General features: G+C 39.8%; 1 protein-coding gene across 2 annotated transcripts in view; it reads right to left on the reverse strand.

Annotated features, from left to right (window-relative positions):
- Positions 1-369: 369 nt before the first annotated feature.
- LOC134595953 (protein LBH-like) overlaps positions 370-14,188 on the reverse strand; it is a 67,240-nt gene continuing 53,421 nt past the window's right edge. For both annotated transcript variants that reach the window (XM_063444742.1, XM_063444741.1), the window contains exon 4: positions 370-1,537. In XM_063444742.1, the coding sequence (XP_063300812.1) occupies positions 1,482-1,537 (56 nt within the window). In that variant the 3' untranslated portion in view covers positions 370-1,481. The remainder of the gene's footprint in view (positions 1,538-14,188) is intronic.

Genomic DNA, 14,188 nt, shown 5'->3' on the forward strand with positions numbered 1-14,188 from the left:
TGCCAGAAATCCGACTTAGAAATATACACAGGATCTACCTTATACCAGGCCCATTTTGAATAAAGTAAAAATAAGAATTGTTAAACTCAATTAAAAACTTACCCCAAATATTTAGTCAGTGTGTGACTCAACATTGCAAGAATTAAACTTTAAAGATTGCAAATTTGTTTCACTTAAAACCCTAGTTGTAGTGTTTATTCATGTAATCCTCAGAAATTGTTGCAACTTTTAACTGCCAATGAATGTCCATGCTAGAGTTGAACCCTAAAATGGGGGAACATAAGACATATCATAAAGACAGGTCAATAGTAACTTTAGAAATTACTTTTATTTAACATTGATATTGATAAATAACTCATAAACTGAATTGCATATAGACATAATTAAATATTTGTTTTATTTATACATCACCCACATATTCTATATATTGCCTGTTCCACTTTATCTTGGCTTAAAGTATGCAGTTTTACAATGTTTTGTATGATATGTAAGCAGTACAATAGATGAAAAATTACCAATAAACACTTCCTAAATCTACCTATTCTTTAATATTTTTTTAACTTGATTATATGACCTCTCCAGATACTTTTAAAAATGGTGTCATTGCAAAATCCTTTAAAATTCTGAAGTATTACTAATATATATATGTATATGTTAAGTCAATTACAATAATTGTACTTTCTTTTAAAAATAAAATATAGTCTGTACAAGTTTAGAACAGTGAAAAATGATAATTCTATACATACTATACATATTGTTTGTGTTCTGTAATAAATCTGCTGTAAATTACAAAAAAGAATTGTTATGTTAACTTCGCTATGAACAGGCAATGGGTTCTGTGGTTTGCAAAGTTATACACAATGCGCAGATACCCCACAGGCCGAGTCTTCACTCTGGTACAAATTAAAAACATAATTGTAATGGGGCTAAAATCAATATAAATCACACAATTGCATAAATGGATTACTAGCATTCTATTAATCTATTAGAAACTGTGACCACCATCCATTCTAGAGGTTGACTAGTGGAATTAAGAAATAAGACATAACCAGAAAAGAAAACAAACGTTTAAGGGTATGGTCTTCCACAACCCAAAAGAAAGTAGATAGAATCATTATTATGCCTATGAGGATGTGTGTAGCCCATGTATTTAACTGTGAGTTCCTCTGTGCAGTACATTTTCTTCTGTTGTCGTTCATCCTCAGCCACAAACAGGGAGAATAGGACAATTGCCTTATCCGGGAAAGATGTTATACCTCTTTAAATATAGAAAACATAGCTCAGATCAGGAATCTTTTTTTTTTTCTTTCAGATGACAATCTTATACATTAGTTTGTATTATTCCTCACTGTGTAATTTGATGTGTTTCTGTCATTAAAATAATTTCATGTACCAGACTTCTTTAATTATGTCCCACAATATATATTCGATACATCACTTAGGTTCTCTATGTCGGTGTCAGACAATTCCTGCTAGGTTGATCAGTCTTGTTCAGATGTTGTTTCTTCAGATTCTTTTGATTGTTTCATGGACTTATCTACGAGAAACAAGTTATACATTGCATTTTAATTACGTGAATGCTACATTACAAGTGTTAAACTTGAGACGTAATATTTGATAATTTAATAGTTGGATAATAAACATTATAAACCAAGGCACTATGTGAGCCAAAAGTCTGTAACTATCAAACCTTCTCTAAAATACTTATTATTCCAGAAAACCACACATAAAAGAAGCAGCCCAGAGGAAGATGACTTTCTATGAGACCATGTGCTTAAATGGAGTGACCCCCAAGGGTCTGATTACGCTCCTATATGCTCACCTCAGCACAGAGAATAAAGAATGGGGAAGACTGATGTACACCGACAAGAGATATGGGAAGCTAACACTAACGCTTCCATATGTGTCACATTCCAAGAACAATCCTGGAAATCCATGCTACGCTGGTACACCACACCCATACAACTTTATCATATGCACAAAACAGACACTGTGTATGCTGGAGGGGTTGCGGTGCACGTGGTACTTACTTACACATGTGGTGGGAGTGCCCGAAAATCCAGGACTTCTAGAAATCTGTTGGAGACAGGCCCGGACTGGCCATCGGGCATACCGGGCAAATGCCCGGTGGGCCGCGATGGCCGTGGGGCCGAGGCCGGCAGGGGAGATCATAGGATCTCCCCAGCAGGCCGCTGCAGGGCCAGCGCTATCCGAGCGCCGGTCCTGCTGTGTGTCTCCATGGGCCGGTGGGGAGATCAAAGATACCCAAAGGGCCCAGAGACACTTCCAGGCGGCCTCCGGCAGGAGAGGGAGTGAGGGAGGGAGGCAGGAGAGAGGACCGGCGGAGCTCTAGCCAGCAGCTCCGCCGGGTCCTCTCGCGAGGTCTGAGCGTTGCCGCGGTTACCGCGGCAACGCTCAGATCTCGCGAGAGTGAACTCTAGCCGGCAGGGGCTAGAGTTCACTCTCACCACTGGACCACCAGGGAAGGATGGCAGCATGGTCCCCCACCCACAGGCAGAACGGATCTCCCCCTCCCAGGATAAAGGTAAGAAGGGAGGGGGAGATATAAGTGTTTTTTTTTTTTAAATTATTAATAAAAAAAATACTTATATTTAAATAAAAAAAATCACACTAACAGCCCCCTCACACACACACATCACCCCCAGCCGCACACACATCACCCCCAGCCGCACACACAGCACCCCCAGACACACACACACAGCACCCCCAGACACACACACAGCACCCCCAGACACACACACAGCACCCCCAGACACACACAGCACCCCCAGACACACACACAGCACCCAGACACAAACACAGCACCACATGTGTGTCTGGGGGTGCTGTGTGTGTCTGGGGGTGCTGTGTGTGTGTCTGGGTGCTGTGTGTGTGTCTGGGGGTGCTGTGTGTGTGTCTGGGGGTGCTGTGTGTGTGTCTGGGGGTGATGTGTGTGTGGCTGGGGGTGATGTGTGTGTGAGGGGGCTGTTAGTGTGATTTTTTTATTTAATTAAAAAAAACTTACATTTAAATAAAAAAAATCACACTAACAGCCCCCTCACACACACAGCACCCCCAGACACACACACAGCACCCCCAGACAGACATCACACATATATATATATATATTATATAAAATAACCCTCAGTGAGTTAACAGACAAAGAAAATTAGAAACCTAGAATGTGATGGCAGATAAAAACACCCTCACATACAGCACCCCTCTTACATACACACACACTGCGCCCCTCACACATACAATACGTCCAAATATATATATATATATATACATACACACACACACACACACACTACAGCACCCCTCACACTGCACCACTACACACATTACGCTCCAGATACACGCTAGATCCCTTACCCTATATGCACTCTTAATCCTCTATATACACACACACACACACAAACAGAATCTCCTATACACACTCTTGGTCCTTTAAACACTAGATCTCCTACACACACACACTGCATCACCTACACACACACTACATTCCTTGTCAGCAAACACATACAACATTCTCTAAACACACCCTCTCTACAACCCCTACACACACTACGTCACCTATACACACACACTACAGCACGTATGCACACACTCGCTACATCCCCTATAACACTATGCCCCCTATACACACACTCTCTACAGCCCCTAGCCACACATATTACACCACAAACACAAATTAAATTGACCTATTTACACAATACCACACCACACTCTACACACAGGCAATCCCACATGCACCATACACTTTCCTGGCCCTTTTGTCCTCTGGTATCTCACCTGTGGAGACACCAGAGACAATTTAAAAGCAAACACAGCGCAAGCATGTTATTAAATTTGCTTGCGCTGCGCAGAACAAATACAGGGCCTTTTTCTAATGCCAGAGCTCTTCAGCGGGGCTCTGTGTATTGAACCAACATGCTCACTTTGAGAGGGGGCGTGATTGTCATTAGTGATGACAAAACACACCCTCTCTGGCCCCGCACCCTTCTTAGGGGGCCGCTCTGATTAAAAAAATGCCCGGGCCTAATTTTTTTCCCAGTCCGGCGCTGGTTGGAGATATACTGAAACAGACTTTCGATAGGCCCCTGGCTATGGACCCTTGGGTATATTTGATTAATAGGTCAGTGGCAGGGCCAGATTAAGAGCCCAGTGGGCCTGGTGCTGACAATTATGATGGGGCCTAATTACAGAATTTATCGACCAAAAACACTAAAACAGTCATATCTCTCAAGCGTCATGTATCTGATGGAGTTGGTGTTGGAGGGGAAACTCAAAGGATGCAGCTATAAGAAAACACATACTCTATGCTAATCTCTTTATCTAATTTATGCTTTCATCTTTCAAGTAAATCCATACCCCCTAACAGCAGTGTTCAGTGAAGCAGGAAGTCAATGGGCGGGGTAAAAGGGTGAGCCACTGATGCAAATCACGTGACCAGAACTGCCAAAAGGGGCGAACATGCCCAAAAAGAGGGCATGTCTGTCCAAAGAATTAAAAGGCTAGCCTGGCATCAGGTCCCTATGTATCACAGTGTCAGTGTCCCCATGTCGCCCAGTCCACTAGTCTCCCAGTGTTTGTGTCCCCATTTCTCCCAGTGTCCCCATGTCTCAGTGTGTCCCGTGTCACTAGGATACTAGGGGACACTGAGAGACATGGGGACACAGTGAGATATCGGGACACTGAGAGACCCAGAGACACTGAGACACTTGGGGACACTGGGAGACATGGGGGCACTGAGACACTAGGGACACTGGCTGGGAGACATTGGGACACTGGGAGATATGGAGACACTGTGTCCCTAGTGTCTCCATGTCCCAATTTGTCTACCTATGTCTCACAGCGTCCCCATGTGTCTCAGCGTCCCCATGTTTCCCAGTGTCCCCAAGTGTTTGTGTCTGTCACGTCTAAACATTTGTTATGAAGGAACACAACTGCAGATTTCTTATAGTTTGAATATTTATTATAAAAAGTAAAAGGTATTGACTTTAAATCCAATTTACAGGTACTGTAGCTTTAATTAGTAAACGATAACTGAAGTCCACAATTACAGGCACTGTAGCTTTAAGTAGTAAACGATAACTGAAGTCCACAATTACAGGCACTGTAGCTTTAAGTAGTAAACGATAACTGAAGTCCACAATTATAGGCACTGTAGCTTTAAGTAGTAAACGATAACTGAAGTCCACAATTACAGGCACTGTAGCTTTAAGTAGTAAACGATAACTGAAGTCCACAATTACAGGCACTGTAGCTTTAAGTAGTAAACGGTAGTAATTAGCAGACACTGAATCAGAAAGAGTCTCTTAGTAGTGTTAATGAATTAGGTGATAAGAAGTTACAATAGCTGTTCCATAGGCTTTAACTGAAGCAAGACAGATGCAGCTAACTGATATAAAGTATGAGTTGAAGTTAGCTGTAACTGGTTTGTTTTATCGAAGGACTTTGGAGACAGGAAATAACAGCTTTGAGATGCAACGCTTATCACAGAGGTTTTACTTAGCTTCCGGCACATAGAACACTGGTTCCCGAGATCTCCTCAGAGGCGGTTATCCTGAATGGAGAGAGTTCAGCTTTAGTCGTGGATGAGGAGAGGTGAAGGGAACTTGAAGTCTTCCAGTCCAGTCCGGTAACAGAGGGCTTTCACAACGATGTTGTAGCCGGTTCGTGAGTACGGAACGTAGTTCAATAATCCAGCGTCGATCAGCTGGTGCGGTCGGATTAAATAAGGAGACCGTGTCATAAAGGGGTGTGGCTAGGCTCCGTGGAACCAGGAAGTAAGAGGATACCATAGTTAAGGCATGACAGTACCCTCTCCTTAATGAGCAACCTCTGGGTGCTATTGACTTGGTTTAGAAGGGTAACGCTTGTGAAACTTGGAAATCAATTTGTCAGCATGAACGACAGAGGAGTTTTCCCATGTATCTTCATCAATTCCATATCCTTTCCATCTGATGAGGTATTGTAAAGAGCCACGATGAATCCTTGAATCCAGTATACTTTGAATTTCGTATTCTTCTTCACCCTGGACCAATATGGGATCAGGAGAAGTAGTGACATTTCTATGGAAAGGGTCAGGATGATGAGGTTTTAGCAAGGACACATGAAAAACAGGATGTAGTTTCAAAGTAGGTGGAAGTTTCAATTTAACAACATTACGGTTGATAACCGATATTATTGGAAAAGGACCAAGAAAAAGGGAACTTAACTTCTTTGATGGACGGTTTGTAGAGATGTTCCTTGAGGAAAGCCAGACAAGATCACCGATTTCATAAGAGGGTGACGGTTGTCTTTTTGTGTCGAAAAACTTATTTTGATTGGAGGAGGCCAATTCTCGATTTTCATGCAATTTCTTGAATAAAGAGGACATATGAGAGATTTGATTCGAATCGGAGAGGTTAGATGAAGAAACTGTCTGAGCAGGAAATGAGGAGGGATGAAATCCATAATTGGATAGAAATGGAGTCATTTTGCTGCTGGTATGAAAAGAGTTATTGTATGCGAATTCTGCCATGGGTAACCATGTTATCCAATCGTCTTGTAAGTGAGAGCAATAACATCGTAGATATTGCTCTAAGCATTGGTTGACTCTTTCAGTTTGTCCATCTGTTTGAGGATGATATGCAGATGATAGTTTACGTTGGATATGAAGAGTAGCACATAATGCATTCCAGAATTTGGAGGTAAATTGAGTTCCTCGGTCTGAAATGATTTCGTCTGGCAGTCCATGAAGTTTAACTATGTTGTCAAGGAATATTTTTGAAAGTTCAGAGGATGAGGGTAACTTCTTTAAAGGAATAAAATGAGACATTTTCGTGAAGCGGTCTACTACCACTAAAATGGTGGTATGATGATGAGAAGGAGGTAGTTCCACCAAGAAGTCCATAGAAATGGATTGCCAAGGTCGTTCAGGAATCGGTAAATTCAATAATTGACCGAATGGTTGATGATGGACATGTTTGGATCTTTGGCATATAGAACAAGATTTGACATAAGATTCAATAGTTTGGTCTTGACGAGGCCACCAATAGTATCTCTTAGACAATTCAAGGGTCTTTTTTATACCTGGATGACCTGCCAGAGGAGAATCATGAATAAATTCAAGTACTTTAATTCTGAAAGAAGGAGGTACATAAATCCGGTCTTTAAAATAGTAGAGACCGTTTTTCTTGGATAATTTAATTGATTTAGGAAGTTCAAGAGCATCTTCACTGAGATCTTTAATGTCGTCAATAAGAGAAGATAAGATTCCAATGACTGTAGGCGAAGGAGGTTCAATTTTAGTGTCTTTATGGATCCTGGAAAGGGCATCAGCCTTTTTGTTTCTAGACCCAGGTCTAAAGACGATTTGGAAATTGAATCGGGAAAAAAAGAGATTCCATCTTACTTGTCGAGCAGACAGTGTTTTATTGGAGTGAAGATATTCGAGATTTTTATGGTCAGTATATACGATTAAAGAGTTCTGAGCACCTTCAAGAAGGTGTCTCCAGGTTTCTAAAGCCACTTTGATACTTAATAATTCTTTTTCCCCTATAGGATAATTCTTTTCGGCAGGAGATAATGATCGTGAGAAGAAGGCGACAGGATGAAGAGGTTCCTGAGGAGTTTTATGTTGAGAAAGGACAGCTCCAATTGCAATTTCCGAAGCATCCGTTTCAATGACATAAAGATATGAAGGATTTGGAAGTTGAAGAACAGGAGCTGTTGTAAACTTTCTCTTTAATTCATTGAAGGCAGTTTGAGCCTTCTCGTTCCAATTGAAGGGATGTTTTTTTACTGTTAAGTTGATTGAGTGGGTGAGCTATCTCAGAGTAGTTTTTAATAAATTTTCTGTAGAAGTTGGCGAACCCTAGAAATCGCTGTAATTCTTTTACTGTAGAGGGAACAGGCCAGTTGATGATACAATCGACTTTTGAATTATCCATACTTATTGAATGAGGGGAAATAACATAACCTAAGAAGGTTATTTCTTTGACGTGAAAAATACATTTTTCGGGTTTAGCGAATAGTTTGTGAGTTCTGAGTCTGGATAACACCCATCTGACATGTTTTCTATGTTCATCAGGAGTGTTGGAGTATATGAGAATATCATCTAAATAAATGATAACACAGACGTCCAATAGGTCTCTAAAGATATCATTTATGAAATGTTGAAAAGTTGCAGGGGCGTTGCAGAGGCCAAAAGGCATCACCAGATATTCGAAGAGGCCATATCTTGTTCGGAAAGCAGTTTTCCATTCATCATTAGCTTTTATCCTGATGAGGTTATATGCCCCGCGAAGGTCAAGCTTAGTGTAGATGGTAGCAGTTTTTAATCGTTCAACAAGTTCATTGATGAGGGGAAGAGGATAACGATTTTTAACTGTTATTTTGTTTAAAGCTCTGTAATCAATGATAGGACGTATAGTCTGGTCTTTGTTTCTCACAAAAAACATACTTGAGGCTGCAGGTGAACTAGAGGGTCTAATGAACCCTTTCCGTAGGTTTTCATCCAGATATTCTTTGAGAATTTGCAATTCAGCCTCAGAGAGAGGGTAGATGTGCCCAAAAAGTACTGGGGCACCAGGTATGAGGTCTATAGGACAATCGTAGGAACGATGAGGTGGGAGCGTTTCAGCTTCTTTTTTACTGAATACGTCTGAAAAGTCTGAATAACAAGAAGGTATAGTTGGTTCTTTGGAGATCTGAAGAATGGGAATTTGTTGTAAACATGTTTCTTTACAATAATGGGAGTTAAAGGTGAGAGAGAAGGGAGACCAAGAAATTTGAGGGTTGTGGTTCCTTAACCAGTTGATCCCTATTATAACGGAATAGAGAGGTGATGGAATAACATCAAATACTAGAAATTCAGTATGAATATGATTGGTGGTTACCTTTAGAGGGATGGTTTCATGAAGAATCGGTCCCGAGGAGATAAGGGAGCCGTCAATCACTTTAATAGGAACAGAAGTGTTTTTTCGAACACAAGGAATTTTATTCTTTGTTACAAAGGTTGAATCGATGAATACTCCATTTGCACCAGAATCGATGATAGCTTCAGTCATAATTCTCACCTTATCCCACTGTAGTATGAGAGATATAGGAGTGAACTGAGTGGTTGGTGTAGAAGGGAGTGCACTGAAGATCGCAGAGGTATAGGCTTGCCTACCGGCCTTTGTCCGTTTCAATAAGGGACAATCAGGAACCAAATGATCTTGAGAAGCACAATACATGCATAGGTTTAATTGACGTCTTCGGTTCTTCTCTTCAGGAGTGAGAGGACTTCTTATTACCCCTATTTCCATAGGTTCGCTTGGTAAGGAAGTCTTTTCAGGAGCTTTTGAGGGAGTAAAAGGTTTGCGGTCTTTAGAATGTAAGAGGGCTTTTTCGGCCTTTCTTTCTCTTAATCTTCTGTCAATGCTGATTGATAAGTGAATTAGAGCGTTCAAAGTAGTAGGGAGTTCTGTTCTAGATAGTTCATCTTTTACAGCTTCAGATAAACCAATTCGAAATTGGTTGCGCAATGTGATGTCATTCCATTGCGTTTCTACTGCCCATCTTTTAAATTCAGCAATGTAATCTTCAACGGGTCTATGTCTTTGCTGTAGAGTTCTGATTGTTAAATCAGCTGTTGCTTGTTTGTTAGGATCTTCATAGAGAAGAGACATGGCTTCAAAAAATTCATCCAGTGAGTCTAAGATGGGGTCATCGTTTTCCAGAAAGGAATGGGCCCATGACATAGGTTCACCTCTTAGAAAGGAAATAACCGAACAAACCTTAGTTCTTTCTGTAGGATAAGATCTAGGTTTCAAAGCAATTAATAGTTTGCAAGAGTTAAGGAACTCCCTGTATTTAGAACGATCTCCAGAGAACTTTTCAGGGTTACATACAGCAGGATCGCTAGCCGAGTGCAGAATAGTATGAGGAGTATGAGTTTGTAAATCTCTGACATAAGTGAGAATTCTTTCGTTAGTAACTTGCAGGTCTTGCACACCTTGGGCTAGTGTATCAACTCTTTGATTCAGCGTAGTTATCGTAGAATCGAAATCTGCTGGATCCATTACAAGGGCTGGATTATTCTGTCACGTCTAAACATTTGTTATGAAGGAACACAACTGCAGATTTCTTATAGTTTGAATATTTATTATAAAAAGTAAAAGGTATTGACTTTAAATCCAATTTACAGGTACTGTAGCTTTAATTAGTAAACGATAACTGAAGTCCACAATTACAGGCACTGTAGCTTTAAGTAGTAAACGATAACTGAAGTCCACAATTACAGGCACTGTAGCTTTAAGTAGTAAACGATAACTGAAGTCCACAATTATAGGCACTGTAGCTTTAAGTAGTAAACGATAACTGAAGTCCACAATTACAGGCACTGTAGCTTTAAGTAGTAAACGATAACTGAAGTCCACAATTACAGGCACTGTAGCTTTAAGTAGTAAACGATAACTGAAGTCCACAATTACAGGCACTGTAGCTTTAAGTAGTAAACGGTAGTAATTAGCAGACACTGAATCAGAAAGAGTCTCTTAGTAGTGTTAATGAATTAGGTGATAAGAAGTTACAATAGCTGTTCCATAGGCTTTAACTGAAGCAAGACAGATGCAGCTAACTGATATAAAGTATGAGTTGAAGTTAGCTGTAACTGGTTTGTTTTATCGAAGGACTTTGGAGACAGGAAATAACAGCTTTGAGATGCAACGCTTATCACAGAGGTTTTACTTAGCTTCCGGCACATAGAACACTGGTTCCCGAGATCTCCTCAGAGGCGGTTATCCTGAATGGAGAGAGTTCAGCTTTAGTCGTGGATGAGGAGAGGTGAAGGGAACTTGAAGTCTTCCAGTCCAGTCCGGTAACAGAGGGCTTTCACAACGATGTTGTAGCCGGTTCGTGAGTACGGAACGTAGTTCAATAATCCAGCGTCGATCAGCTGGTGCGGTCGGATTAAATAAGGAGACCGTGTCATAAAGGGGTGTGGCTAGGCTCCGTGGAACCAGGAAGTAAGAGGATACCATAGTTAAGGCATGACAGTGTCCCCACGTCTCCCTACTGTCTCAGTGTCCCCATGTGTCCCCTAGTCTCCCTGCTGCCTTTCCCTCCATCCTTCACATACCTGAGCTGTAGTCTATCTCTGTAGGCTGGGAGCTGCTGTCTAGACTGTCTGTGCGGTGTGGCTGCTCCCCCGCATATCAGTGAGTAGAGAGAAGCAGGGAGGGATATGCTGTAACTTCCTATGCCTGCCTCTCTCCACACAGTGTGACCCCTACTGGCCGGTGCTGGTATTGCAGAGTAATCTCCGTTTATAGAAACAAAGAGAAGAGTCTGCGCTTAATAACAGAAAAAGCTGCAACCCTAATTAGGGAATCCCACAAAACCCTAAAAACAGACTGGAGATAAAAAAACGGGGGGAAAGGGCTGCGCTAAAGAGTAAGATACAGTAAAATACAGTGTATACCAGACCAAATGGTCACAATCCAATAGTAACGGAAAACGTAAGTCTTTTGAACCAGGTGAAAAAATGTATATATCTTTTGAAGAGAGTCTTTGCAGATAATAAAAAGTATACAATGAAAAAATTGATAAAAATGAATAAAAATAGTCTCACTGATATAACTTGGTGGGATATCTGTACAGTCCTCAGGAGTTGATCCGTCCGGGTAGTAGGATAATCCGTATATGTGGAGACAAAATAGGAGACACGACAGACTGTGAAGAATTGCGGCTCCAAGGATAAAATGAGAAAATAATATGATAATACACTCACATTTGTAGGAGCTTTGGACCAGCTCTAGACTTATAGGCGTTGCAGCGGTATGATCCCCGCTACCAGGATATACTGGAGAAGACGTCTGTCGATCCAACCTTGGTACTCCGGAATGTATAGAAAACGACAATAGTGCTCTCAGTAGGTAGGGTATGTAAAGTAACAGTAAATAAAATATACTTACAAATATAGAGCAGGAAATACTGCTCTATTAATAGGGCGCTGGTGGAATAATCCCCACCTGGGATTTCTTTGGCTCAGGATCCGAGTATGAGAGGTAAAAATAGTAGTGGTTATAGAATAAAATAATAATAAATAATATTGGGAAAAAATAGTAAGTATATAAAAATAAATATAAAAAATATATATATATTAAAAAAAAAAAGGGAAATAAATTATAAAAATGCCAGGAATAATAAAATAGTTGATCAAATAAAGTAGGAGTTGGTCCTATAAAAAAGGTAACCAAAATCACTTTTATTATTAAAATACACAATTTAAAACCATTAACGCGTTTCACCTAAACCGGCTTTTTCAAAATGGTAATATAGCATTATACCTGGCAAGATACAGTATATATAAGACAATGTAGATTGTTAAAATTTGCGCCAAAAAATGATTGGCCAATCAGAAAAACACTTAGATTAAAACACTGTTATACACTAAATAAGTTAAAAACAAATGTACATATAAATGGTCATAAGCAATATATTCACAATGGAACACAGAAATATAAAAAACGAAGCTTATAACACATATTTAAAATTGATGAACTTGTGTCACATGACCGGACTTTGGGTGTATGGGAAATGTAGTACCAGAGCGCTGTGCGCGTGAGGTATTAGCCCCTCCCCGTGAAACTTTACCCCGCCGGCACTACTATAGAGCTAAGCCCCATGGGGCTTGTAGTAGTGCCGGTCAGATGTGCGCACGCACGGGGGGGCGGAGACCGGGAGGCAGCTCGCTGAGTGAATTAACAGCGAGCTGCTTCCTCAAGGGCACAGTACGGATGCCTATACTATAGGTAAAAATAATAACAATAAAAGAATAAAAGAATAAAAGGATGATAAAAATAATAGAAATATAACCAGCTGATACCAAAACATAAATAAAATAAAAAATAAAAAATAAAAAGTAAAACAGTATAATCATAATCATAAAAAATTATGCAGATCAAAGTCTGCATTTAGACCATGAGGTGAGAGGGTCTGTAATTTATAGACCCACTCCATTTCTGTTCTTCCTAAGACATTTTTAATATCTCCCCCTCTCCAGGGTAAAGTGCATTTTTTTATCCCCATACAGTTTAACAGTTTAGGGTCTTTGTTATGGTTAATAAAATGTTTGGATACTGTATGATTTAGGTATCCATTTTTAATGTTTCTACAATGTTCGCTCAACCTGATTTTCAGGCACCTTGTGGTCATTCCAACGTACTGGAAGCCACATGGGCATTCGAGCAAATAAATTACATTTTTGGTATTACAGGTAATAAACTCTTTGATATTATACACAGTGTTAGTCTTATTTGAAACAAATTGAGTCACCTTAGATGCAAATGTGGGATCTGTGGTTTTGCATACAATGCATGTTTTACATTTGTAGAACCCTTTAGTTTGCGGAAAGAAGGATACAGGATTTTTCTGTACAATAGTTTTAGTAAAATTTGTAGTTAAAATCGATCTAAAGTTAGGAGCTCCTCTAAAAACTATATTTGGTTTATCGGGAATAATTTTGTTAAGTTTGTCGTCTTGTTTTAAAATATGCCAGTGTTTTTTAATGATTTTCTTAATTTCACTGCTTTTGTTATTGTAGTTGAAAGTTATAGGGAGGGATATAGATTCGTTTGTATTTTTTGTTTTATATGTTAAAAGTTCACTTCTATTTTTGTGTTTGATCGTATTAATATTTTCTAATAGGTCGGTCTCTGAGTAATTTTTTTCGATAAATTTATCTTTTAAAATATTTGCTTGCTCATTAAAATCATCTAATTCGGTACAGTTTCTGCGTAGCCTCAGAAATTGGCTTCTAGGAGCACTGTCGAGCCAGGGTTTGTAATGGCAGCTGTTTCTATCAATTGCTGTATTTACGCAGACTTTTTTGAAAAAGGTTTTCGTATGGATCTGCCCGTTTTTGACAAATATATTTAAATCTAAAAAGTTAATTTGTGCTTTGCTAAATTCATGGGTTAAAATTATGCCTCTATCATTTTTGTTAAGATCATGAATAAAAGAGATAAGACTATCTTCGGATCCATTCCAGATAAAAAAAAGGTCATCAATATATCTAAAATATGAGACCAGGTTTGCCCTTAGCTTGTCTCCATCGTATATAGCTGTGGACTCCCAGTCTGCCATAAATAAATTGGCATAGCTAGGGGCAAACCTGGTACCCATAGCGGTTCCTCTTTTTTGGAGATAAAAC

Source organism: Pelobates fuscus, chromosome 1 (assembly GCF_036172605.1).
Source record: "Pelobates fuscus isolate aPelFus1 chromosome 1, aPelFus1.pri, whole genome shotgun sequence".
Classification (NCBI taxonomy): Eukaryota; Metazoa; Chordata; class Amphibia; order Anura; family Pelobatidae; genus Pelobates; species Pelobates fuscus.